The sequence below is a fragment of the Xenia sp. Carnegie-2017 genome, unplaced genomic scaffold (assembly GCF_021976095.1).
Source record: "Xenia sp. Carnegie-2017 unplaced genomic scaffold, XeniaSp_v1 HiC_scaffold_20, whole genome shotgun sequence".
Taxonomy (NCBI): domain Eukaryota; kingdom Metazoa; phylum Cnidaria; class Anthozoa; order Malacalcyonacea; family Xeniidae; genus Xenia; species Xenia sp. Carnegie-2017.
This window is the reverse complement of record NW_025813483.1, coordinates 14,509,745-14,532,424: the sequence shown is the minus strand read 5'-3', so window position 1 is coordinate 14,532,424 and position 22,680 is coordinate 14,509,745. Positions and strand designations below refer to the sequence as shown.

The 22,680-nt window shown below is 36.8% G+C and overlaps 6 protein-coding genes and 1 long non-coding RNA gene across 9 annotated transcripts; 2 read left to right on the top strand and 5 right to left on the bottom strand.

The window, feature by feature from the left end:
- The first annotated feature begins 30 nt into the window (after positions 1 to 30).
- On the top strand, positions 31 to 1,537 carry LOC124441111 (protein STPG4-like). Of its 2 annotated transcripts, none has more exons than XM_046991547.1 (7): positions 31 to 200; positions 297 to 377; positions 494 to 751; positions 839 to 912; positions 984 to 1,038; positions 1,108 to 1,214; positions 1,290 to 1,413. In XM_046991547.1, coding segments are annotated over exons 1-7 (654 nt in total). In that variant the 5' UTR covers positions 31 to 122; the 3' UTR covers positions 1,291 to 1,413. The 2 variants fall into 2 exon arrangements, with proteins under 2 accessions (XP_046847503.1, XP_046847502.1); XM_046991546.1 differs by having other exon boundaries at positions 33 to 200; positions 1,101 to 1,214; positions 1,290 to 1,537.
- LOC124441105 (spermatogenesis-defective protein 39 homolog) lies at positions 1,440 to 6,476 on the bottom strand. 2 transcript variants are annotated; one of them, XM_046991538.1, is made up of 20 exons: positions 6,362 to 6,476; positions 6,257 to 6,294; positions 5,825 to 5,994; positions 5,672 to 5,752; positions 5,436 to 5,603; positions 5,261 to 5,346; positions 4,831 to 4,899; positions 4,673 to 4,765; positions 4,577 to 4,610; positions 4,029 to 4,131; positions 3,923 to 3,950; positions 3,757 to 3,833; positions 3,571 to 3,658; positions 3,359 to 3,490; positions 3,254 to 3,292; positions 3,087 to 3,176; positions 2,408 to 2,494; positions 1,952 to 2,041; positions 1,772 to 1,876; positions 1,440 to 1,689 (listed from the first exon to the last, which is right to left on the bottom strand). In XM_046991538.1, exons 1-20 carry the CDS (start codon positions 6,377 to 6,379, stop codon positions 1,672 to 1,674), a joined length of 1,614 nt encoding a protein of 537 aa, XP_046847494.1. In that variant the 5' UTR covers positions 6,380 to 6,476; the 3' UTR covers positions 1,440 to 1,671. The 2 variants fall into 2 exon arrangements, with proteins under 2 accessions (XP_046847494.1, XP_046847495.1); XM_046991539.1 differs by having other exon boundaries at positions 5,852 to 5,994.
- Positions 3,430 to 3,990, top strand: LOC124441118. The gene is made up of 2 exons (XR_006946874.1): positions 3,430 to 3,519; positions 3,598 to 3,990. It is a non-coding gene; the product is annotated as an uncharacterized LOC124441118 (long non-coding RNA).
- Positions 6,477 to 6,562: 86 nt separating the features above from the next.
- Positions 6,563 to 11,730, bottom strand: LOC124441112 (RNA-binding protein pno1-like). The gene is made up of 7 exons (XM_046991548.1): positions 11,517 to 11,730; positions 11,286 to 11,435; positions 10,884 to 10,967; positions 10,564 to 10,624; positions 7,071 to 7,188; positions 6,896 to 6,966; positions 6,563 to 6,808 (listed from the first exon to the last, which is right to left on the bottom strand). Exons 1-7 carry the CDS (start codon positions 11,691 to 11,693, stop codon positions 6,741 to 6,743), a joined length of 729 nt encoding a protein of 242 aa, XP_046847504.1. The 5' UTR covers positions 11,694 to 11,730; the 3' UTR covers positions 6,563 to 6,740.
- A 1,360-nt stretch (positions 11,731 to 13,090) lies between these two features.
- Positions 13,091 to 16,048, bottom strand: LOC124441104 (probable inactive purple acid phosphatase 2). The gene is made up of 6 exons (XM_046991537.1): positions 15,281 to 16,048; positions 14,787 to 14,983; positions 14,523 to 14,714; positions 14,215 to 14,456; positions 13,684 to 13,862; positions 13,091 to 13,604 (listed from the first exon to the last, which is right to left on the bottom strand). Exons 1-6 carry the CDS (start codon positions 15,846 to 15,848, stop codon positions 13,246 to 13,248), a joined length of 1,737 nt encoding a protein of 578 aa, XP_046847493.1. The 5' UTR covers positions 15,849 to 16,048; the 3' UTR covers positions 13,091 to 13,245.
- Positions 16,049 to 16,908: 860 nt separating this feature from the next.
- On the bottom strand, positions 16,909 to 20,441 carry LOC124441103 (probable purple acid phosphatase 20). The gene is made up of 7 exons (XM_046991536.1): positions 20,120 to 20,441; positions 19,604 to 20,008; positions 19,335 to 19,528; positions 18,844 to 19,035; positions 18,393 to 18,634; positions 17,959 to 18,137; positions 16,909 to 17,480 (listed from the first exon to the last, which is right to left on the bottom strand). The coding sequence occupies exons 1-7, from the start codon at positions 20,391 to 20,393 to the stop codon at positions 17,113 to 17,115; spliced, it is 1,854 nt and encodes a 617-aa protein (XP_046847492.1). The 5' UTR covers positions 20,394 to 20,441; the 3' UTR covers positions 16,909 to 17,112.
- Positions 20,442 to 20,486: 45 nt separating this feature from the next.
- On the bottom strand, positions 20,487 to 22,654 carry LOC124441109. Its single transcript, XM_046991543.1, has 5 exons — positions 22,447 to 22,654; positions 21,952 to 22,072; positions 21,687 to 21,854; positions 21,326 to 21,606; positions 20,487 to 21,160 (listed from the first exon to the last, which is right to left on the bottom strand). Exons 1-5 carry the CDS (start codon positions 22,537 to 22,539, stop codon positions 20,900 to 20,902), a joined length of 924 nt encoding a protein of 307 aa, XP_046847499.1. The 5' UTR covers positions 22,540 to 22,654; the 3' UTR covers positions 20,487 to 20,899.
- Between the last annotated feature and the right edge of the window lie 26 nt (positions 22,655 to 22,680).

Genomic DNA, 22,680 nt, shown 5'->3' with positions numbered 1-22,680 from the left:
CAATATGTATAAATTTAACATGTTAATTAATGTAATAGCATCAGTAACAGTGTGTAAACAAATGTTGCTATGCAATTATACTACAGAGCTTTTACTGCAATTTATGAAAGAACTATATGTAAATGGCAAATGTAACAGTACGTATCTCTCGTAACAGATCAAAGCACTCTCAAACTCCACTATCAACGGCTAAGTCTGCGGTATGACAAAAAGCTGGTGCTAAATTATATTTCTTTGTATGATTTTTTATTTACAATTGAAATTTAAAAGTGCACGTTTCTTTCATATTCAAATAGAATGACGGTCGACATAGTCGTCGTAGTGAATTTGGGGATAATATATCTGATAGAGGTGAATGGTGGAGAGTTACTTTGAAGGTGAGTAGAATCTTTCCACAGTCTACATCTCCCTTGAAGCATGGAATGGTTTTAAAGTACCTTCGTGAGGTCACAATGTATTTACATATGTCTTCGATGGTTTTATATCCTAACAGGACACGCCTAATCCTGGAACATATGAAGTTGTTGACTTTATCAACGAACTAAACAAGAAGGTCGTTCCTCAGTCGTATACGTTCAAAGATCAGGGACGACAGAAAAATGTAGATCCATCACGAAAAGGCTCTGTGCTTATGCCAGGACAATATAAGTATCAAACGTTTGTCGATGATTTGAAAAATAAGCAATGCCATGCCAGTTTCAAAGGACCTAAAAGATTTCGTGGTCCCGGGATATCAGGTCTTATTGACAAGGTACTCTCTTGTCATCTTGCTCAGTCATTAGCACTGGCATTCATGAATGTCTTTCATCCTTTTGCGAAATGTATTCTCTAATTTCAGGATCTCTTTCAAAGTGACGTGAGCCCTTTCAGCTATGATAAAGAATACAACATTGACAAAAAACATGCTTCAAAGTACGCGATGATCAATGAAAATGAACAAAGTACTCTTTCGACATCTAAAGTTCATGTTTTCCTCATTTCAGATACGCAATTTTCAGATCCAAAGTTTCAAGATTTCCGACTGTTTACTTCAAGCCAGTAAGTAAAGTGACGTCAATGTCTAAAAATTAGCCATTTAAGATTGTAAAGAATTTTTTCAGAGATTAGGCCCAGCACCAGGAGAGTATGAAACTTCGAAGTCAAGGTGTCCTCCTCCGGCAATCACATCTTCATTCAAGTCAAGAACACCTCGTTTTCAGAAAGTTCATTACTTGGTTAGAGTGTTAATGCTAATCAAACCTTTCTTTTTCACAAATTTTTCTTTAAAATTTTTTTCTTTACTACGCAAGAATACTCCAGGCCCTGGAAGTTACGCAAAGACCTACCAAACTCCAATGCCTAACACAATCAAGAGGATGGGAAGAAATTATGGTTTGTTTTTTAGCTGTGGCGAGGATGGCAAATACTAAAGAGACAGAAACATGAAGAAAGAGGAAAGATGCGTTCATATTACTAACATATATTTTGTAAATTTATGTCGAAGTTGAATTATCTAGGAATGCAGCTAATTAAAAAAAAAAAAATTATGTGATAGTAATAATGTGGTTGTAATACTGTCGTAGTTTTCTTTGCTTTAATTGTTCATGGCATTTCATACATTTTGTAACGAGAAGTTTTCTTATTTGTCTGTAGCGTCTGACAAACCCGCAAAGGAATAAACGTGTTGAATTTCTATCGCCATTTGATTTGCTACGTGAACAACAAACACAAAATGATGAAGAGATATCGATATACATTAAAAAAAAATTTAAAAGAAAAAAACACTGAATACCGAGTTTTGTAGATAATTTGAAATGAGAGATTGAACAGGATTAGTTCTTTCCACTTGTTTTCTGTACTCCTCAAGTCTTTGTCTATCTTTCATGCTCACTATAGTCTGTAGAAATAAACAACAGTATAAATAAAAGACAATTAAAGAAAACTCTCATCAAACAGAGATGGACCATTTTACCTCAACGGCGATTTTATGGCATTTTAACCGGGTGGACAGCGTAAGTCTGAGCTCGAGGTCGTCCACAAGATTTAAATATTTTCCAATGATCTAATTTATAATTTGACACGATCAAAAACAATTTAAATGTAGATATGGATTTATTGGGAGAGGAAGGTGAAGATGAACGTCCTCCAGGCTAAGGGGTTACGGGAAGATGAACTGTCCTCCAGACCAAGGGGGGTACGGAAAGATGAACATTTCTCCGAGCTAAGGGGTTACGGGAAGATGAACTGTCCTCCAGGCTAAGGGGGCACGGGAAGATGAACATCCTTCCTCGCTAAGGGGGCACGGGAAAATGCTTGAGCATCTTTCTTGCTACCATAATTGAGCGCGAGGAGATGAACATTTTTCTTGGTCCTGGGGGTATGAATACATTCCTGTTTGATTAAGAACAAAGCGACAGAATTTACTTACATCCCTTGGCGCGTTGCTTTTCTCCAAGATTCCAACTACTTTATGAAATCCCAAGCTAGATTTTTGTTTGTTTGAACCATACCAGCTCTGAAACGACATTCAACGTCATTTATATTTTGCTCATTCTTAATTGAGCTACACGGATCTTCTCTCAATGGCTTCCCCCCATCAGCAAGTTTGATGAAACTTATTGGCGAAGTCAAAGTGTTCATGACAAGAAAAGCAGCTTTTTCATCGCATTGCGCAGAACATTTAAAATCAATCACTTTCTTTATTTAAATTGCGTTAGTTAATTTCTTTCTATAGAAACAACTTTGATCATTACGCGAAAAACGACTTTATGACATCACGTTATTTTATTAGCTTCAGGAAACTTGTGAAATTTCAACCTTTCCCCCAGAATTATTTATTAATACAAGCGTTCATTAAACTGTTATAACTGTTAATAAAACATTTAGACATACTTAAAAATAATGCTTAATAAAATGTTATTACGCAATTTGATGTCACAGTAAATATACTTGCAGATTGAAAAAGTTAGAAATCTACAGAAAGAAGTGAACAAACACAATTTAACTGCAGATGAAAAATTCCTGTCATAAAAACTTTAAAATTTTTGACAATAAAGAAATCTTGAACATCTTGCATATTGAATAATGACTAAGAACGAATCACAAACCTTCGACGTGAATAGCATGTCTAGATCCGCCCATTTCTTGAGCTCTGCTCTTGCAGCGACCATCGTCCATTCAAATTGTTTGTCCGTGAGCTGTGAGCAATTGATATGAATCATTCAAAGCATATTACAATCCACATTATGTCAACCAATTCAATTCAATCAGTTACCTTAAATTCCTTTTGCAACGAAACGGGACCTAAGATATTCTAAACAAAAATTCCTCTGTCCACAAAGATTATTCGCACTTTCATAAAACGACAATGTACACTTACGTCATCTTTGCCAAAATGATAAAAACAACAATGACGTAATGTCGTCATTAAAGGTGATGATGTAACTGGTTTAAGAGGATGGAGTCGCATGATTTCGTTCTTTCCTTCGACCTGTGTGCGTTTGTCTTTTATCTGATGGCAAAATGATAAATTTATTCTTGGTAAAAATATTGATTATATGCTTTTATGGTTTTAAGTGTTCAATCTTAAACCTCGATTTGCACTTGTCTTTTCAACAGACTTTCGTGTTGTTTCAAAATTGCAACCACATCGGTCAATTCAGGTGAAATCTCATTCATTCTGGTCGTAAAGAAAAGAAAATGGTATAACAATGAAGAAATATGCAAGATGTTGGGTGGAAGAGCGACCTCAGTTAAGATACATCAAATCATTGAGACCTTTGACAAGTGACGATTGCTTGTATTTGGGAGTCAACGTGTGAGGACGAAGACAAAGCTATCTTGTACTCCAACATCTAAATTGTAAAAAAAAACAATGATTAGACAAACAGGCTTGATATCCCATTTATGTAAAAAAATTCACAGAAATAATGTCTCCACCTACCATTGCTTCCTCTTTCCTATTCAAAATTCTAAATAATCAACAAATTAAAATGTGTTTTATGTCTTTCATTATGGTATAATGCTAACGATGATGAATTTTTAGGTACCTGAGAAGTTTGATGACTTCATCGTGATCAAAATGCGACTTCAAAAATGTGACAATGTGGTTTGCTGCAACAGGACGTCTCTTTATTTCGCGCACAAATATATCTATGAACAAGAGCTTGATGAGGCTATACCACTAGCAGGTTCGCTAGGAAGTGAATAAGGCTAGCCATTTGGCCCTGGGTTTTCAACCTAGAGCTCCCCCCTCTAAACCTAGAGCTCCCCCCCACATTTGAGCAAGGCTCCTTGAAGTTTGAAAAACATAATTGTGAAAGAACAAATAACCTGCGTATAACAGAGTTTCTTTCTAACTATTAAATACGCAATGAAGTATTTCAATATGGACTTAATTCATTGAATACTTAGCAGCAAAGAATGTCTGTTATCTGCAGTATAGTGTGTCAAAACATTTGCAGTTACAAGGCTGCTGAGCAGAAATTTCAAATCATGATGTAATATTGCTACGTGAGGAAATTTTGTGCCAAGCCTTGTAATTTCTGTCAACAGCCCTGATGACATATACAGCACAGAGTCAACTGAGCATAATTACTTGGTTTGATGGTCTTCTTGAAAAACAGCAAGATCTAAAATGAGAGATCAAAAGATGAGGGAAGAATGCAAGAGAAAAAGATGAAGAAATTCTTACTCTTGTTAACACATCTCCATCACCAAGTTGGATGGCCACATCCAACAATGCCAGCTTCTCTTCTAATGATCTATGAATCTCCAAAGCACATGGCTACAGAAATATGAAAAGGATAGAAATCTCTTCCAAAGCAAAAATAGAAAGACATGAGACACAACCTCGTTCATCATCAACTTCTTGACAGTTTCTTCTGGTAATGGAGATTTTCTATTAAGTTTACGAAGACTCTGAAATTATATGGAAAAATTTAACTGGTTTGAAATTTGAAGGGAGCAACACTTGTAAGGCAATGCTCATGAACAAGATTTTGAATGATAAAATCTTTGTCATTGTTGATCATTCAGGTTAGTATAGTCCTAAGGACTGTTGGTGTTGAATGACATTTCAACATCCTTAGCAGTAGTCACCTTCAGAGTGAACACAGTCTTTTCTCTTGAATTTGAAGATGACTAACACTAAGGATGTTGAAACTTCAGTGGTCACTCATCAACGGCCTTTTCAAGACTGCATTAACCTCATCAACATTTCCAAACTTGTAACATCAAACTGTTTTCTTTAATTTGAATAATGTTCAACATTAACACATACCTGAACAGTTTTTTGTAGTTCCCTTTTCTCCATTTCTAATCTGTTTATTTTTTCTTCCGCCATCTCTGAATTTCCTTTTTCTATGACTGCGAGAGAAACAAATGAGCATCGTAATCATTTCCCTGAACGATGCAGTCAGACATGAAAAAATTTACAACATGAAACCAAATCTCACCACTTTCAATGGATGTTGTATTCTCATTAGATAATTTGTGAGTCTGGTTGCGAAACTGCTCAACTGTACTGTATGTTGTAGTTTTACTGAAATGTGTTGCTTTGGAGTATTGAGCATGACTTTGTAGGTTATCACTTACAAAAGAAGGGCTGAACGTATCTGATTGATCTGAAATATGCAAACGCTGCTAGCAAATGCATTTACTTCTGAGGATTTTTCAATGAACAACAATATACTTTTATGCTGTGCAAATGTTGAGTTTGCCTTCACATTGCTGGATGATAGTATGGTTGTAGTAGCTGGAGCATTAACCTTCTCTAAATAAAAGAATAAATGATACAGCATTAAAAACAAAACAATAACCATGTCAACGTCAATAAATGATAAACCTTTGACAAGACTATACTCCTTCCCACCCCAAGGTTCTCCAAGTTCTTCCTTTTCATCTTCATATTCCTCTTCATCTGGTTCGCTAACCCTCATTTTAATGAAATCCTCATCATTATCAAACTTTTCAAAATCCTCTTCCTCTTCATCATCAAAGAAATTTTTTTTTACCCTGGTCATAATATACAAGTCTTAAATTCACGATGTTCAAAAGATTACTGTTATTAATCTGTATACAACTATTCATACAGGAAGCCTTAATCAGTGAATACACACCATTATGAACTACGTTGCTTCTACAATAATTAAAAAATATACTACCTATAAAGGAATAAAACATACGAAAGAAAACAAATATAAGCTATTGAAATTCATATAAGTATCTAAGAAGTTCTGTAGGATTCTAAAGATGGAAAAAAGCAACGCATAAATACCTTGGTTTTTCTTTGGTGAAGTGAACGGAGTCGGAGCTCTACATAACACGAAATTTCTACTCAAATTTAGAATGTTTGCAGCTTAAAAACGATCACAGTTCTTACCATTCCATTCAAAGCCATAGTATTTTTCCGTCATCAGAATTATCGACCGCACATGTAGTTAACGAACCAAGTTGGACCAAGTGTCAACTAGTCGTGTCAACAAACACCCTTCGATTATCACTGAGATTGTCATCTTGAGAGATAGCATCCAGTAGAATTATAAAATATTTCATTCTTTGTTGTCAGTTATCACGTGAGATGTAACACACAAAAATAACCTTTAATAAATAGTTGATGACTTCGTTGAAGTTAAAATGCGTTCTAATATTATATTACACATGTTTCACTTTATATACATAAATTTTGGGTTTATTTGAGAACATTTTCATTATTTGGGCTTGCTTTCATTTGATATTCTTCATGATGCACAAAATGAAATTTAAAAATGATTTGCTGATCGACTTGCTACTGCTCGCATGTTACCATAAACTTTAGATGGTGGGCTACCTGCAATAAGAGAAAAAATTTCATTTATAAAGACATGTCTCACACCACAAACAGGAATACCCCGATAAAGTTATTCCTTGGACATACCTAGTATTAAATTACATAATGCAGTCCTTGCAATCTTCATGTTTTGAAAAGAACCCAGTATATGTATCTTTCTAAACGTATGTAAACAAAGATTGCTACTAATGAATATGAAAAAAAATATCAACATCCATTTATGATGAAACTATCAAACTTGAATACTAATTTTTTTACATACGAGTCAGCAACGACAATCCTAGTCTTGGTGACATTTTCTATTGTGAATTTTGTCTTTCCACCTTTTCCAGCAACACGTCCAATTGCACGAGAAAGATGCTCCCCCTTCAAAGGCTTCACTGCAATTTAAATGAATAAATGTTGTGAAAAAATTAGATTATAGCCTAACTTGAAAAAAAATATTGTTGCAACACACATCAATATGTCTATGTTCATCAATTTACCCCATACAACACCATAATACTAAAAAGAAGAGACTAAACTAATGTCTAAGGAAATGGAAAAGATGACTCATCATTTCTAAATGACAATCATACAATATAACAATGTGGCCTGGATGCTGGACAAGTCAATGCAGCAGACAGCCGGTCCCAAGCCCGGATAAACACAGAGGGTGGATGTCAGGAAGAGCATCCGGTCCTTAAAAGAATATGCCACATGATAATATGCCGGAGACAATCAGAAGAGAAGACAATGCTAGGGCATACCCCGTAAGCAATGCGCAGCGGCACTACTGTCTTGACGGTGTGAAAAGAATGCAAGCGAGACAGAACAGACAGAAGAACTTGAGAGTTGCGACCCTAAACATCGGGACGCTGACTGGAAAGAGCAGAGAAATAGCAGACATGATGAAGAGGAGGAGGATCGACATTCTATGCTTACAAGAGACAAGATGGACTGGTGGGAAATCAGGAGGGAAGGCAAGAAACATCGGAGAGAGCTACAAGCTGTACTACAGCGGAGGGAGAAAGCCAAAGAATGGAGTGGCTATATGCCTGAGTGAGGAATGGCAAGATAAAGTGATAGAGACCCAAAGAAAGTCCGATAGAATCATAACTATGAAACTGGTAACACCTGACAAGATGTTCAACATCGTGACTGCCTATGCACCTCAGCAAGGTTGTGAAGAAGACGAGAAGCAGAGATTTTGGAACCAACTTGAAGAAGTGACCACCAATGTGAAGGAAACAGAACAGCTGATCGTGGCAGGAGATCTCAATGGGCACATCGGAAGAGAGAGAGTAGAGGGATTTGAGAGAGTAGAGGGATTTGAGAGATGGCATGGAGGAAAGTCAATCGGAAGAAGAAATGAAGAAGGAGATAAGATCTTAGACTATGCAAGGAGCAAGGACCTCGCAGTGGTAAACACATTCTTCACACAGAGGGATGGAAACACCTACACGTACAAAAGTGGCCTTAGCCAGACCGTGATAGATTTCATCATGATAAGGAGAGATGACCTAGGCGATGTTAAAAATTGTAAGGTTATCCCTGGTGAGGAAATTGCACTGCAGCATAGACTCGTTGTGATGGATTATAAGATCAAGAAGAGGAGAAGAATAAGAAGAGAGAGACTGAAGAAGATCAACTGGTGGAAACTACATAATGAGGAAGGAGATGAGCTGGAAAGTAAGATCACAGAAATGCTAATGGAACAAAGCATGGTGGGAGAGTGGAAATGGAATGAAACATACCCCAATATACTAGAAGCAGCAAAGGAGACACTGGGAGTTAGTAGAGGTGGGAAATACATAGAAAAAGAATCCAGGTGGTGGAATGAAGAAGTACAAGAGGCTGTGAAGAACAAGAAAGAAGCTTTTAAGAGGTGGAAGAGATCTGGTTTGGAGAAAGACAGGGAGACTCTGAGAGAAATGAACAAGATCAGTAAAGAAAAGTGTGCGATTGTTAGAGAGAAAGGTCAGGAACAACTATACAAAGATCTGGAGCAAAACAGACCGAAAAGAATCTACAAGTTAGCAAAAACTAGACAGAGAAGAGCAAAGGACATTGACAAGATCACTTTTGTCAAGGATGAGCAGGGAAAGATCGTGAGCAAAGATGAGAAAATCAAAGAGCGATGGAGGGAATATTTTGATAGACTTTTGAACACGAAGAACAACAGGAAAGAACTGGACCATCTTGAACCAGTCCATGGGCCAGTACCAGAGATTACGGAAGATGAAGTGAGAAGACAACTCAAGAAGATGAAGAACAATAAAGCAAGAGGACCGGATGAGCTCCCCATCGAACTAGTGAAGAAATTGGGAAACACAGGAACAGAGTGGATGACATCATGCTGCAGAGAAATAATGAAGACAGGAATACCAGAAGAATGGAGAACAAGCAGAATAGTGCCCCTTTACAAACAGAAAGGTGATCCCCTAAGCTGTGGAAACTATCGAGGCATTAAACTCCTCTGCCACTCACTGAAATTATTTGAGAGAATGATAGAGGCGAGACTGAGAGAAATAGTGAAGATAAAGGACAACCAATATGGATTCCAACGCGGAAAATCAACCACTGAGCCGATGTTCTGTCTGCAGATGCTGCAAGAGAAGTATAGAGAATTCAACAAAGAGCTACATATGGTTTTCGTGGACCTTGAAAAGGCATATGATACAATCCCGAGGGAGCTACTATGGTACTGTCTAAGGAAGCGTCAAGTCCCGGAGGCCTATATTGAAACCATCAAAGATATGTATAAGCGCTCTACCACTAGTGTCGCAACGAACGTTGGTGAGACTGAGAAAATTCAAGTAGAGGTCGGGTTACATCAAGGCTCGGCACTAAGCCCCCTACTCTTTATTATCATTATGGATGTAATCTCGGATGACACGACAGAGGACACACCTTGGAGTATGATGTTTGCAGATGATTTGGTCTTGTGTGATGAGAAGAGAGAACATCTGGAAGGAAGACTAGAAGATTGGAGAAGAATATTAGAAGATGTTGGCTTGAAAGTTAGTAGAGCCAAGACGGAGTACCTCCCACCGAGTGGCTGCATAGGAAACATCAAGCTAAGAGAATATGCTGGACCCGGAAATACAGATCTACCAAAGTGTGAGACATTTAAGTACCTCGGGACCACCATCCATCAGGATGGCGGTTGCAAGACCGAGGTTGAACTACGGATTAGCCGGGCATGGAATAAATGGAGAGAGTTAACGGGAGTGCTCTGTGATAGGAAGATGCCGAAGAAACTGAAGATCCTCATCTACAAAACGGTGATACGCCCAGTGCTTCTGTATGGGAATGAAACTTGGCCTGTTACAGACTACCTAGCAGAGAAGATCAGTGTATGTGAGATGAGAATGATACGCTATTGTCTTGGAGTCAGCCTGGAGGAGCGCAGAACAAATGAAAGCATAAGAGAAGAAGCGAATGTCATGAGTATACTGAAATTGATGAGAAGAAAAAGACTGCAGTGGTTCGGACATGTGTGCAGGCGTGAAGAAGATGTAGACATTCGGAGAGTTTATGAGATGCAAATGGAGGGGAGACGGAAACGAGGACGCCCAAAGCATCGGTGGAAGGATACCATCAGGAGAGATATGCAGCTATGTGGTGTCAAAGAAGAGGATACCCAGGACAGAGCAGCCTGGAGAAGTCTCATAGAACTGGGTCTCTGGCAAAGACCCGCTACCCGAGCAGGACAAAGCGGAGAAAGGTGACCAAAGGTGACCAATCATACAATATAAACAATATAACCATACCATCAGTGACATCAAATGATTCCAAAAACAAGTCATCCAATCTGATCAAAGCTAGGGCATCCTAAAGATAAGGTAAGCCAAAACTGAATTTCAAATTCCAGTTTTCATAAATTTCACTTACAACATCATCCAGTTTTCAGAAGATATGAGATTGAGCTGATGTCATAGAGACGTTGTACACTAACTTTGTACAAACATCTCTCACAATTAGCATGGCAGAACTCATCATAAAACTGGAAAACCCCTTGAATAATTCTGAAAGACATGCGTTTATATAAGACAGGACATTAATGCTGATGTTTTGAATACAAAATGCTCACCTCAACTTCAAAACCCAAGATGAATGCACGGACAAAGTCTTCAGCCTTTTGTATTGCACCAAAATCTTTTGTTTCTTTACATGTCTAAATGAAATTAAAAAACATCCCAATGACTAAAAGTCTTTAATTCCCATTGTTCAAAATTAGGATGGCTGGTGGAAATTGGCACAGTTTGAAAATCTTGAAATGTGTGCTATTTTATATCAGTGACACGAACTACCCCTTTTGGCAATACTGCTACTATGAAGAAATATACTACTAAAATTTTATCAATAAGGGCTCTCTCATATATATCACAACTACTCAGGGCTCCTTTATCTATACAATTGCTTCCAAAACATTACATACTATGATTACTATCGGCAATGGTTCATTTCTAGTCAACAAAAATGAAAAGACTACCTTTATTTCAACAGCTCTTGAGCGAAGATTGAATCGTATTTGTAAATGCAAGTGTTCAACGACTGGTTGGAATATTTTCAACCAGTTTTCTTTTAACGGCGTGTATCTGTTTGGCGGGACAGGAATCGTTCGTCTTTCAACCTGACCGTTCTAAACGATAAAACAGGAAAATCAACTTGCGAATCGCGCACGTGGTTACTGATTGCATAGAGTTTGATTAATAACACAAACCGATAAGCTCTCGCCTGACAAAGCAGGAAAATTTGGTTTTTTAGCCGTAAATGTTGTATCCATGTCTTCAACTAAATCTTTTTTACGTTTTCTTCGTGAAACCGGTTGAAAATCTTCTTTATTTTCATCCATTTGCAAAGACTTCTTCTCTGCCGTGGCATGACCATCTTCCGCCATGTTAAAAAAGACCGCTTGTCAGAATGTCAGCTGTGAACTGTCTGTGAAGTGTGAACTGCGTTAGCTGTGGGTTTGCGTTTATTCAATTCAAAATCTCCTACCGAAACGTTAACATGCGGCGTTATAGTGTCTTACATATCAGAAGGTATTGGGAAGCATGGCCCGAAAACGGTTTTTTTTGCTTTAGAAATTTTATCTTTTTGTTTATTTTTCTCATAAAATAAACCCAGCAATGTTTTAATTAACTTCTTATGACACTGTGCCTTTTTCTAACACTTACAAATTTAAAACAACCTTAAACATGTTTTATACAATTTTCATTGGTTTATATCTTTCTGGTTTGACTCTCTCATTTGCTGTTTCTCATGTATCCCGAGCAAACCATCCAAAGGCTTCATGGCCTTAATTAACGACGCTCGAGTGCTCACTTATCTTGGGGGTATCGGAGCCATGGACCGAAAACTGGATTTTTTGTTTTTAAAATTTGTCATTTTTCTTTACAAGAATTCTTCTCAAAAAAATGGCTGCATTACAAGTAGATAATTATGTTGTTAATAGGCAATTGCTAAAGAAAAAAAGCAGTTTATTACAATTAGCCAAAAAATGACTTATCGTTAAAGTATAGTTTGGAAATTGGAATGTTATTTATTGGTAACGTTATTCCTTGCTAAAACTTGTTTACACAGAATTGTGTGAAATGGCACAGAATTTATAGGTTTTCATAACAAAATCAATGATATTATTGGAGTTTGATTACAAGCTCTCAATCTATTATTTATAATGGCTTCATGCCACGTTCTTGTTAATAACTTTTCTTAAATTTTGAAAAATTTCGTGCTATCGTGAACCCTTTATTTGTTTTTTAGTGAAGAAGGAATACAATGATGGCGTCATGGCGCATTATGATTCTTTGTCGTTTATCACAATCATAGTCGAGGTCAACGTATATTATAACTCAAGACTGTGGTGCAAGAATTGCATTATGGTTGTTTTAAAATTACATTTATCGTCATGGATTTGGATACTAACGGGTACTAACGTTGCTTAGGAAGTGTCTCATCTTTCACAGGTTCGTTTTAATCAGTTTCTTGCAGCATTGTTTCTTGTAGCAGTTCGTAGGTAATTGACAAATCGGTTATTTCATGCCACTGATCGACAGGGTGCGGATGTACATTAAAAAAATAAATAGCGCAGCTGAAAGCGGCGAAAAATGGCGTACATGGATGTTTCAATTTTTTCACAATGATGCATATTGCCTAAGTATGTAAGTCACCTCTTTTAACAACCTTGTAAAGTTAACGGGAGGTCTGGTAAATTTTGTAAACATAATTAAGGCCTTAAAAATAAGCATCCTTTTTGTAACGATAAGTCGTAAAAAAAGATTATGTGATTCCAGATAATGTGCATCCACAGACTGGTTTCCGTAGCTTGTTTGATTTATGAGGGTTTTCCTGCAAAATTCTCTATTTGATTAGCATTTTTGATTAAATACCTGTCTTGTTATCTATATATGTTCAAATAAAATTAAATAATGGTAGTGGAATAATTACTTTCATTTAAATGTCATTTTCTTATACAACCAAACTTCGTCAACGACTTTATTTTCGCTATTCACAAAGTATTCAAAATGTAGAGCGGAACGATTCGCGAGCGTAACACGCCCGTAACCATACGGGTCGAAAAATCGATAGTACTCAAGCCAAGGGAATGGAAGATATGGCAGAAGGTCAGCTTCTTTTCCTGCAGTACCAATCACAATATGTACTGTGCCGTCATCTCTGCATTCCTTACGATAGACAGCGCATGTCCGTTCGTAGCTATGATAATGTGCCCAGAATGCTACATCTACATTATATTTATGAAGGAGATTTTCAAACAAACATTGAAATGCCAAAGTCACGATGAAGTTGCCTAAAATCAAACGAATGACATGTATTAGTATATCATACACTATTCGTAAAAGAGAACAATTCATCAAAAGTCCTTAAACCTGGATTTATCTCGCTCGAGTACATGGGTCGATGTCCTCCAAGGATGACCCAAGGGGTCTTTAAACGATTCACTTTTTTTAAATCTTTCTCCAACCACTTATATTGTCTTGATTCAGGACTCAAATCATGCTCTGTACTTATCATAATGAAATGCACCATGCCATAATCAAAACTATACCTGAAAAGCATATTAAAAAAAGATTATTCTAATGTTAATGTTCACCAGGAATCCAAGGATAGAGCAAAATTTTGAAAAAAATATTCCCTTTTGATTCGTAATTCAAATCATCTACAAAATGCTTCATGCATTGGCATTCATTGCATTCCTCCAAATTGAACAGACTTCAGTTAAATGTAATCTATTTGCCGAATATCATAATTAGTGCACATCTTTCGCAGTTGAACTCATAATTTACTTTTTGACCTATGTATTTTGAATATTACTGACGATGAATTATACATGAGTATATTTCAATGGAAGCTTTTCACTAAAAACAATCATGCACCACATAACTGGAACAAAAACTTACCACCAGACAAAGTTCCCATTATCAGGCATGTGAAAACGATGAAACATAGGTACGCCACATTCTCCGTTTGAATCATCACCAAAATTACCCCACCTAGGATGCCAACCATCTCCTGTTACCCCACTAGGATCCTTGCTAGAATTATCCAAATGGTCCTGTTCATGGTTACCAATACCAACCATGTATGGTACTATACTGGAGTATGGTTCAATCAATGCATGCCATTGTTCCCAGATGTACGCCTAAGTACCAACAAAGAGATTTTATGTATTCCTTTTAAGTAATAGCCGTATTCACAAATTCCTTACCATTCCCCTTGCATAGGAAATGTCACCGTTATGAAATATAAATTCGTAACCATTTTTAACTTCTCTGAGCAAATGTTTCGCTGTACTGTGAGCTGCTGGTAGTATCCCATGATCACCAAAAACAATAAACTTAAAGCCAACATCAGGGCCTGTAACGGGTGCTGTTTTGAATGTACGCACTTTGCTCATGTGCTAAATCATGGAAAGAAAATTAATTGACAAATTTACTGAGTTGTAAAATATAGAAATAAAAAATATGCTAACCCCCAAAACACCACAAGAATAATAATACAACGTCGATGGTTGTAGATCTTTAAGAAGTACATCGTGGATAAAACCTGGATGAATGAACTTTCCTTTTATAGAACAAAACTCTTTAATGGTGTACGTCTTTGATTTTCCTTTCGCAGACAAATGAAGCACAGTTTCATTTCTACCAAACTTCACTATAGGGGTCTCATCTAGTGCAAAATGAAAATATTGCATGTTTAAATATTGCATAACTTTCGCAGATAATATTGACCTCGGTCTGAATAATTCTTGATATCATTCTTAACCTCATTCAATAATTGTTTATGATTCAGCATACAAAGATAAGTTTAAAAGAAAGAGAACTATTAAGTGACGTATAAGAAAGAACAATGGAATTGTGGATAATGAAGCAGCAAGCTCATTCGTCTTATGATGATCAAGTGCAAGTCATGTGACAAGGTTAACTAAGGTGTACATTCCACGGTCAATGGTCAATTCTCACTTACCAGTCCCCGAGACCCACATCACCCTCATTTCTGTAGGATCACCAGTCAAAGCAAGGTGAATCTGTAATGGCATCTCTGGTCCACCTTCAAAAATTATTATGTTACTTTTTGCCACCAGTTCCTGTCGTTTTTCCAAAATATGATTTCGAAAGTATCTCATTTCACAATTTGTACGAACGTTGTACAACTGAACAGATCGATTTCCAAAACCTTCACGATATGTTGGCGATTCCCCGACTTCGAAATAATCATAATAATCATTATTTGCCGATGTTTCTGGACAATATAGAGCAACAAAGTCGATTGCTTGCGCGTTGACGACTCCTTCCCATGAAACAACAGCATATTGAGCATTTTTAACCAAAGACGGTTCGACCTTTAACTTGGCGACTGAACTGCGTTCAATTGACATGGAATGAAGTGAAATTTCTAGCCGATTAGATTGCATAGTGGCGTCGACATAGCTCCCATTTTTGTATTTTCTTGCAAAATACGTTGGCACAAGCTCGCTGTCGACTTTCGCCAGAATCAAAGAAAGTACGAGTTGTAATGTAAAGAACAAAGCCATGACTTGCAATCACTGCGATGACAAACAAACTGCTTCTTCCATGGGAACAATGTTATTTTAAGTTAGATCATTTGCGTACTTGCAGCAACATATGCGCTTCTTTCATGGAATCTTCACGTGAAATATTATCAAGTTGCACGTTTTGGTTAGCATTTTACACGTGAAAATGAACCAACTGTACGTGTAAACAATTTTTTTTCTGCAAGTTTCGTCGTGTTTCTCAAGGTGAGCAATGATAAAATGAACTGTGGCCCATCATGAAAAAATTCCGATGGACTGCGCACGTGCGTTCTTAGCTGTGAGAATGCACCCATAATGCGACGTCGACTTTGTATCGATGTAATATAGCTTCGAGTAAATACCGAAATCCCAGAGAGACGACGAAGTTGGCTAAAATAAGACAAACAAAATTTTACACTCTATTCGTTAAAAAAACTTCATCTTTTAATCTCTTAAACTTGGATTCATTTCACTTGTGCACATGGGTTCATGCCATCCAAGGACAACCCAAGAGGTCTTTGAACGGACTAATTTTTGGAAATCTTCCTCCAAGCACTCAAATAATCCTCCATACTGATCATAATATACCACAGCATAATCGTAAATGCATCTGAAAAAAGATCAAAGAAAAAGTTTTATACCACCGATAACATGAAAAAACATCATAAACCAACTGGAATTTATCAACAGACAAGTTGTCCTCATCAGACATGTGAAAATGATAACACATAGGCACGCATCCGTGTGTTCACCAAAATTCTCCCATCAAGGATGCCAAACATGCCCTGTTATCCCACTGAGGTCTTTATTAGAAACATCAAATCCTGTTCATAGATATCAATTCCAGTCATGTATGGTACTATACTGGAGTATCAATGCATGCTAGAGTCCATTATTTTTCTCGTTTAACATTAACGTGTAGTGCATTTCTAACCAAAGTTGGTTCAAATATTTACACAACGTCAGAAGTGCCCCAGACACACAGCAGCGAGATGTTTGTCCAAGACGTTGTTGTGTTTCCTTGCAAAACATGTCAGAACGACATCATGTGAAGTACATGTACAATACACAGTAATACCATATATAATACCTATGAAATATTAACCATCATTAGTTACAATTACATTAATTAAAGTGATAAAACTTTCAATTATATTTTATATATCAGGAGGAAGTTCGCAGTTAAAGAGGACCATTAAATTTATTAATCAAATTCCGATGTCAAGTCATTACAAAAGTATGAAAATGTTATGTTTAAACAAGATCAATAAAAGACGCTCTTCTTCTCTGATTTTTTCAACCAAACATCATCCACAACCCTTTCTTCACTATTCACAAAGTACTTCCAATGCATTGCCGATCGGTTGGCGACTGTCATCTGACCGTAGCCGTACGGATTATCTTTTCGTTGAAACAAAGACCATTCCTCCCTCTCATAGGGTTCTGTATCCCTTTCTTTCCCCGCTGTTCCTATGGTGATATGTATCACTCCGTCTTTGATACATTTTTTTTTGTAGACGGCACATGTTCGTTCGTAGCTATGATAATGTGCCCACAGTGCTAAGTCAACGCGGTATTTGTACAAGAGATCTTCAAACAAAAGTTGCATGCCCAGTGATACAAAAATGTCATCTAAACAAAGAAAAAAATGATATCAATTACGCTCCTTTAAAACATCGTGCTAGATAAGTATCAAGGTAGTCATGGCATTCAGTGCACACGTGGTCTAAATGTTCTTACATGTTTGATGCTCGCATGTGTTGCTCACGTGGCGTGCTCACGTGTTTTGCATGCAATGTGGATGAAACTGCTGTTAATACTGGAGTGACCTCATAAGGTGTCGTTAACTTCACACATGGATAATGGTAAGCACGTGAAAATTCCAAGAAGAATTGTTAGAAGGTCAGTATTATAATAACACCATACATATCACTAGTTCCTTTGATGCGGTAGTTCATCAGTATAATTACCCTATGACTAAATGAGTGGTATAGAAGTACACCAAAAACACTATAACTAGGACTAAATCACTGGTATATTAGTACATTGATAACACTCACTATACCTAGGACTAAATTACTTTCTTTGTAATAAACCAATAACATCATACCTAGAATCAGCTCACTAGTGTACATAGGTCGATGCCCTCCAAGTATGACCCAAGGGGTCTTTGAACGATTCACTTTTTTTAAATCTTTCTCCAACCACTTATATTGTCTTGATTCAGGACTCATATCATGCTCTGTGCTCATCATAATGAAATGCACCAGACCATAATCATAACTATACCTGTAAGGAAATAGTAAAGCAATTCAGCAAACACGACATGCTATTAATGTGGTGAAAATAACGTATGACAGCAACCATGATCAATGGGTAATAATATTATGTTCTACAATACGTAAAAATGATTTCTAATCCCAGTTTGAAATCCATTTCGCATATTTGAAAACAAGGAATTACTATCAAATTATGGACATTTAATTACTATCTGATATGATATGATTATATTATCAATACACGTATTTCATGATGATTTCTTACCACCAAAGATAGTTTCCGGTCTCAGGCATGTGAAAACGATGAAACATAGGTACGCCACATTCTCCGTTTGAATCATCACCGTAGTTCCCCCACCAAGGATGCCAACCACTGCCTGTTACCCCACTAGGATCCTTGCTAGAATTATCCAAATGGTCCTGTTCATGGTTACCAATACCAACCATGTATGGTACTATACTGGAGTATGGTTCAATCAATGCATGCCATTGTTCCCAGATGTACGCCTAAATCCACGAGAAACATACGAATGAAATCAGGACTTTGAGAAAACCAATGGAGAAGGTGAGCAAAATAAGATCCGTAACAAATAGTGGGGGCATCAACATAGAGTAAAACATATTACGATAATCCATCGATTGGTACGATTTTATTATCAAAAAGATCTAAGTTAACCAATAGACGTAAGCGTTGAACTTCCACTGTATATACTCACATATCCACGGGCGTAAGAAATGTCACCATTATGAAATATAAATTCATATCCATTTAGCACATCGTTTAGAACATATTTCGCCGTATCATGAGCAGGAGGCCGTAAACCCATATCACCATAGACTATAAACTTGTACGGTATGTTTGAACCGACAGGTGGAGCTGTTTTAAATGTTCGCACTTTGCTCATATGCTAAATAACAAAGCAAAGAATTGAAATGCTTCATCAGGACCGAGCTTAAAATTCTAGGATTTGAACATTACATCCAGAGTCGTGAAGAGAGAAAATGTAGCGCCAAAATTTTTTCACGGCGCTCTGCGATGTCATTATAATGTTTTACATGGCATGGAATATGTGCAGTGTGTTTTCTAAGTCAAAATAACCATGATTGTCTTAATTTTTGATCATTACTAAAACCAGGGTCCACCCTGTATGCCCAACATGCGCCCTCCCTGTATCAGCGAGCTTGATTACATTACAAGAAAGCTTACTTGATCTACACCACAAGAATAATAATATGTCGTCGAAGGATCCAACCCAGTTAAAATAACATCATGAATGAAACCAGGATCGATAAAAACTCCATTTAAGAAGCAAAGATCGGACGACCTGTACGTTTCAGTTGTTCCTTCGACAATAGTACCAAGATGTTCATCCTTGCCGAACTTAACTAATGGAGTTTCATCTACAACAGAAAAAAGAGCGCGTGTCTTAAAAGAAAGCTAGACATAGAGAAAGAAAATGACTAAGATATACTTACCAGTCCCCGAGACCCACATCACCCTCATTTCTGTAGGATCACCAGTCAAAGCAAGGTGAATCTGTAATGGCATCTCTGGTCCACCTTCAAACATTATTACGTTACTTTTTGCTACCAACCGCTGTTGTTTCTGGGTGATATTCCGAAAATATCTCATCTCACAGTTTGTACGAACGTTGTACAATTGAACCGAATGCTTCCCATAGCCATGTTTAGAAGTAGGTGATACATCAACAGCGAAAAAGTCGATATAATCACTGTCCTTCGATGTTTGAGGACAATACAACGCAATGCTATCATTTGGGGAAGCATTCTCCACGCCATCCCATGTGATGGTTACGAACTGACCATTTTTAACTAAAGACGGCGAAACCTGCAATAGCACATTATCTGAAAGAAGCGCATCTACAATAAAAAATAAATTCGTGCTTCAGCATCGGATAAAGTTACATCTCAATACCTGTCTTCATAAACATCACGTCATAAATAAGAAACGAAATACAGGAGCAAAAATACCTGACTGCCTTGTTTTGATCTCTTTCCACCAATTCAATGAGTTTATAAAATTTCCGCTCTTGTCTTTCCTTTGAAAATAAGTGAGAACTTTGCCGACATCTTTTATGTTGCTTTGCATTCGTTCGTTCTTACGCCATATTGGCGCAGGATGTAACGACGACTTGTTGAAAATATTTTTAGTAGGATGCGACAAGACATTGCAGTTTGTCATGAATAATACCAATGCAAGCGGAGCGCACGCAAACATCGTCCCGGCATTAGACGACGAAGCCATTGTTCGGTATGACGACTTCGTTCACAAAACAAAAATTAGCATAACGCATCTTATGAAGATGATTACGCAATATGTTTGTATATAAGACAACACTTCGATCTAAAAAATCTTTAATTCTTATAATATGCTTTATGGTTTTATAAATCAACTTAACATTTTCCATGCAATATATTTAAAAGAATTATGTACATTGTAGATATTTATGGCAAGAAAGTGACTGGGTGGACATTGTTGGAGCAGACCAGCTACTCCACAGGTAAAAAGGATTTATTTTCATAATTAGCAAGATTAATGTCCAATGAGTGCATAATAAAGCAGCCAAAACATCTTGTCTTCAATGAAAAATCCCTATCTTTACAATATGTAGCACAAAGTTCAGCCAAGTGACACGTGCTGTCCATGATCAACCTTGACCGACCTGGGTCAGCATTAGATTACACATTACTTCGGTGTAAGAAATCTAACTGAACAAATATAATTTCGGTTGAGATCATTACAAATGTAATCTACTTCAATGAAACCTCAATATATTTTTCATCGTCCTCTCCAACATTCAAACTGTGAAAGGTTTCCTCGTTCATTTCTTTAGTTGTGATTTTTGGAATCACTTGCCTTGGAAATATGACAAGAGTTGGATTGACTGAATGGTTCTTCGAAACAACAATATCAACATTATGACCATGTTTCATTATGTAATCTGTAATCATCGAGCCGTACGACTTTAATTTCATCACAGCATCTCTGACAATTGTCATAGCTTGTCTAACCTATTCAAGATCAATAACAAACACTTATTTACGCATAACAGAAAGTGTAATAAACATATTCAATCCCAAGTATATAGCATATGGCTTGTGCCTTTACTTGAGCCTGTAATGTTCCGATATTTAAACAAGAGTAGTACTTTATATTATCTGGATATTGTTCATAACCTGAGCAGGATCATCTAGTTTATGTAACTCTTGGTTATATGAGGATACACCATCCAATCTTTTAAAATATTCCAAAATCTTCAACAAATCTTGACATATTTCTTCTCCAACATCAATCAAAGTTTTCATGTCTTTGGTCAAAATGTGAAACATGTTTATGGCCTTTTCAAAAGTTGAATGAACATTGCCACTCAGTTTATCGACTTGTATAATAGGATCAATATCTAGACAAAAATCATAGCCTTCTCGTACACCATCACATCCAAGGCCAATCCTCATCCCTACAAAAAAGAAAATCATTATTTCTTGTGGCAAGTCATTATTCCTTATGACAAATGGCAGTAATAATTATTTTGCTTACCTGTCGGTGTAAAACAAAGTGATTCCACAAGTTTCATTTCAAGATCCAATCCCAAGACCTCTTTACATTGCCTTTCTTTAAGCTGCCAATGTTTCCAATTTTCAAGAAAGTTATTGAACCTTGGAAAAATGTCTATTGCACCAAGTTTATTGAACAAAGTTCTGCTATCTGACGAAAAGATTACAATAAAGATAAGGCAATACGATATACAAACACCTGTCCCAATGAATCTATCAAAACAAAGAACTTTTATTGCAATAGGTACCTCTACTATTGGCCCACACAAGCTTTATATCATCACCAGATATCGTTGATGCAGTACTGCAAAGACGTCGATGGCCAAATCGCGTATGACCATCCCTAACTTTGTGCTCCACTTTGTTAGACTAAATAACAACAACGTATAAATCTGCTTTAATTTCTAACCAACGTTCACACTGAGTATTCATTCTTTTCTAGTAGAAAAAAATATCTAAATTTCAAAACGGATTTAGTCGATAAATCGCTAAAAAGGCACGAAATAATAGAGGATTATTTGTTTTCCATACAAGACAATGCACACTTTGTTGAATTGTGTTTCAATTGTAAAGAATTTTCAGGATTTTAGCATGGTGCTTAAGTATAACTCTACTATGAAAAAGAAAAACTCTATTTTACGAAAAACACTTCGAAATGAATGAACTTACAATATGTCAATATGGCATAAGAGTGAAGATAAACAAGAGAAATAATTCAAATGACAACCATGTGACACACATACATTCAAAGTTACTGCGATCGGTGAAATAGAGAGATCCGCATTTTTCTTCACACAACGATTTCCCATTCTCTCCGAACGTTGCAAAATCTTCATGGCTATCAGCTACTTCTGGAATTTGCGTTTTGTTTTCATAATAACACGAAGCCACAGCCTTCGGGAAACCAAATGCCGGCGTGAATTATCTCTGCGTGTTTTTCTGACCATAAAAGACAAGGTGTTAATAACAATGAGTTT

What these genes read in the sequence shown, in the direction of transcription:
- LOC124441111 (XM_046991546.1), top strand. Translation starts at nt 123, where the DNA reads ATGGCAAATGTAACAGTACGTATCTCTCGTAACAGATCAAAGCACTCT. An exon ending in TATCAGGTCTTATTGACAAG is followed by an intron (nt 752 to 838) that starts GTACTCTCTTGT and finishes CTCTAATTTCAG; the next exon opens with GATCTCTTTCAAAGTGACGT. An exon ending in GACAAAAAACATGCTTCAAA is followed by an intron (nt 913 to 983) that starts GTACGCGATGAT and finishes TCCTCATTTCAG; the next exon opens with ATACGCAATTTTCAGATCCA.
- LOC124441109 (XM_046991543.1), bottom strand. Translation starts at nt 22,539, where the DNA reads ATGAAGATTTTGCAACGTTCGGAGAGAATGGGAAATCGTTGTGTGAAG. An exon ending in CGATCGCAGTAACTTTGAAT is followed by an intron (nt 22,073 to 22,446) that starts GTATGTGTGTCA and finishes GTTGTTATTTAG; the next exon opens with TCTAACAAAGTGGAGCACAA. An exon ending in ACTTTGTTTTACACCGACAG is followed by an intron (nt 21,607 to 21,686) that starts GTAAGCAAAATA and finishes TCTTTTTTGTAG; the next exon opens with GGATGAGGATTGGCCTTGGA.
- LOC124441112 (XM_046991548.1), bottom strand. Translation starts at nt 11,693, where the DNA reads ATGGCGGAAGATGGTCATGCCACGGCAGAGAAGAAGTCTTTGCAAATG. An exon ending in TCTTGGGTTTTGAAGTTGAG is followed by an intron (nt 10,625 to 10,883) that starts GTGAGCATTTTG and finishes CCTTATCTTTAG; the next exon opens with GATGCCCTAGCTTTGATCAG. An exon ending in ATCATTTGATGTCACTGATG is followed by an intron (nt 7,189 to 10,563) that starts GTATGGTTATAT and finishes TTTAAATTGCAG; the next exon opens with TGAAGCCTTTGAAGGGGGAG.
- LOC124441105 (XM_046991538.1), bottom strand. An exon ending in TACAACATCCATTGAAAGTG is followed by an intron (nt 5,347 to 5,435) that starts GTGAGATTTGGT and finishes TTTCTCTCGCAG; the next exon opens with TCATAGAAAAAGGAAATTCA. An exon ending in CGTTGCAAAAGGAATTTAAG is followed by an intron (nt 3,177 to 3,253) that starts GTAACTGATTGA and finishes AATTGCTCACAG; the next exon opens with CTCACGGACAAACAATTTGA.
- LOC124441104 (XM_046991537.1), bottom strand. Translation starts at nt 15,848, where the DNA reads ATGGCTTTGTTCTTTACATTACAACTCGTACTTTCTTTGATTCTGGCG. An exon ending in ATTCTTGTGGTGTTTTGGGG is followed by an intron (nt 14,715 to 14,786) that starts GTTAGCATATTT and finishes TCCATGATTTAG; the next exon opens with CACATGAGCAAAGTGCGTAC. An exon ending in CTCGAGCGAGATAAATCCAG is followed by an intron (nt 13,605 to 13,683) that starts GTTTAAGGACTT and finishes GTTTGATTTTAG; the next exon opens with GCAACTTCATCGTGACTTTG.
- LOC124441103 (XM_046991536.1), bottom strand. Translation starts at nt 20,393, where the DNA reads ATGGCTTCGTCGTCTAATGCCGGGACGATGTTTGCGTGCGCTCCGCTT. An exon ending in TTTCTTACGCCCGTGGATAT is followed by an intron (nt 18,635 to 18,843) that starts GTGAGTATATAC and finishes TCGTGGATTTAG; the next exon opens with GCGTACATCTGGGAACAATG. An exon ending in CACTAGTGAGCTGATTCTAG is followed by an intron (nt 17,481 to 17,958) that starts GTATGATGTTAT and finishes TTCTTTGTTTAG; the next exon opens with ATGACATTTTTGTATCACTG.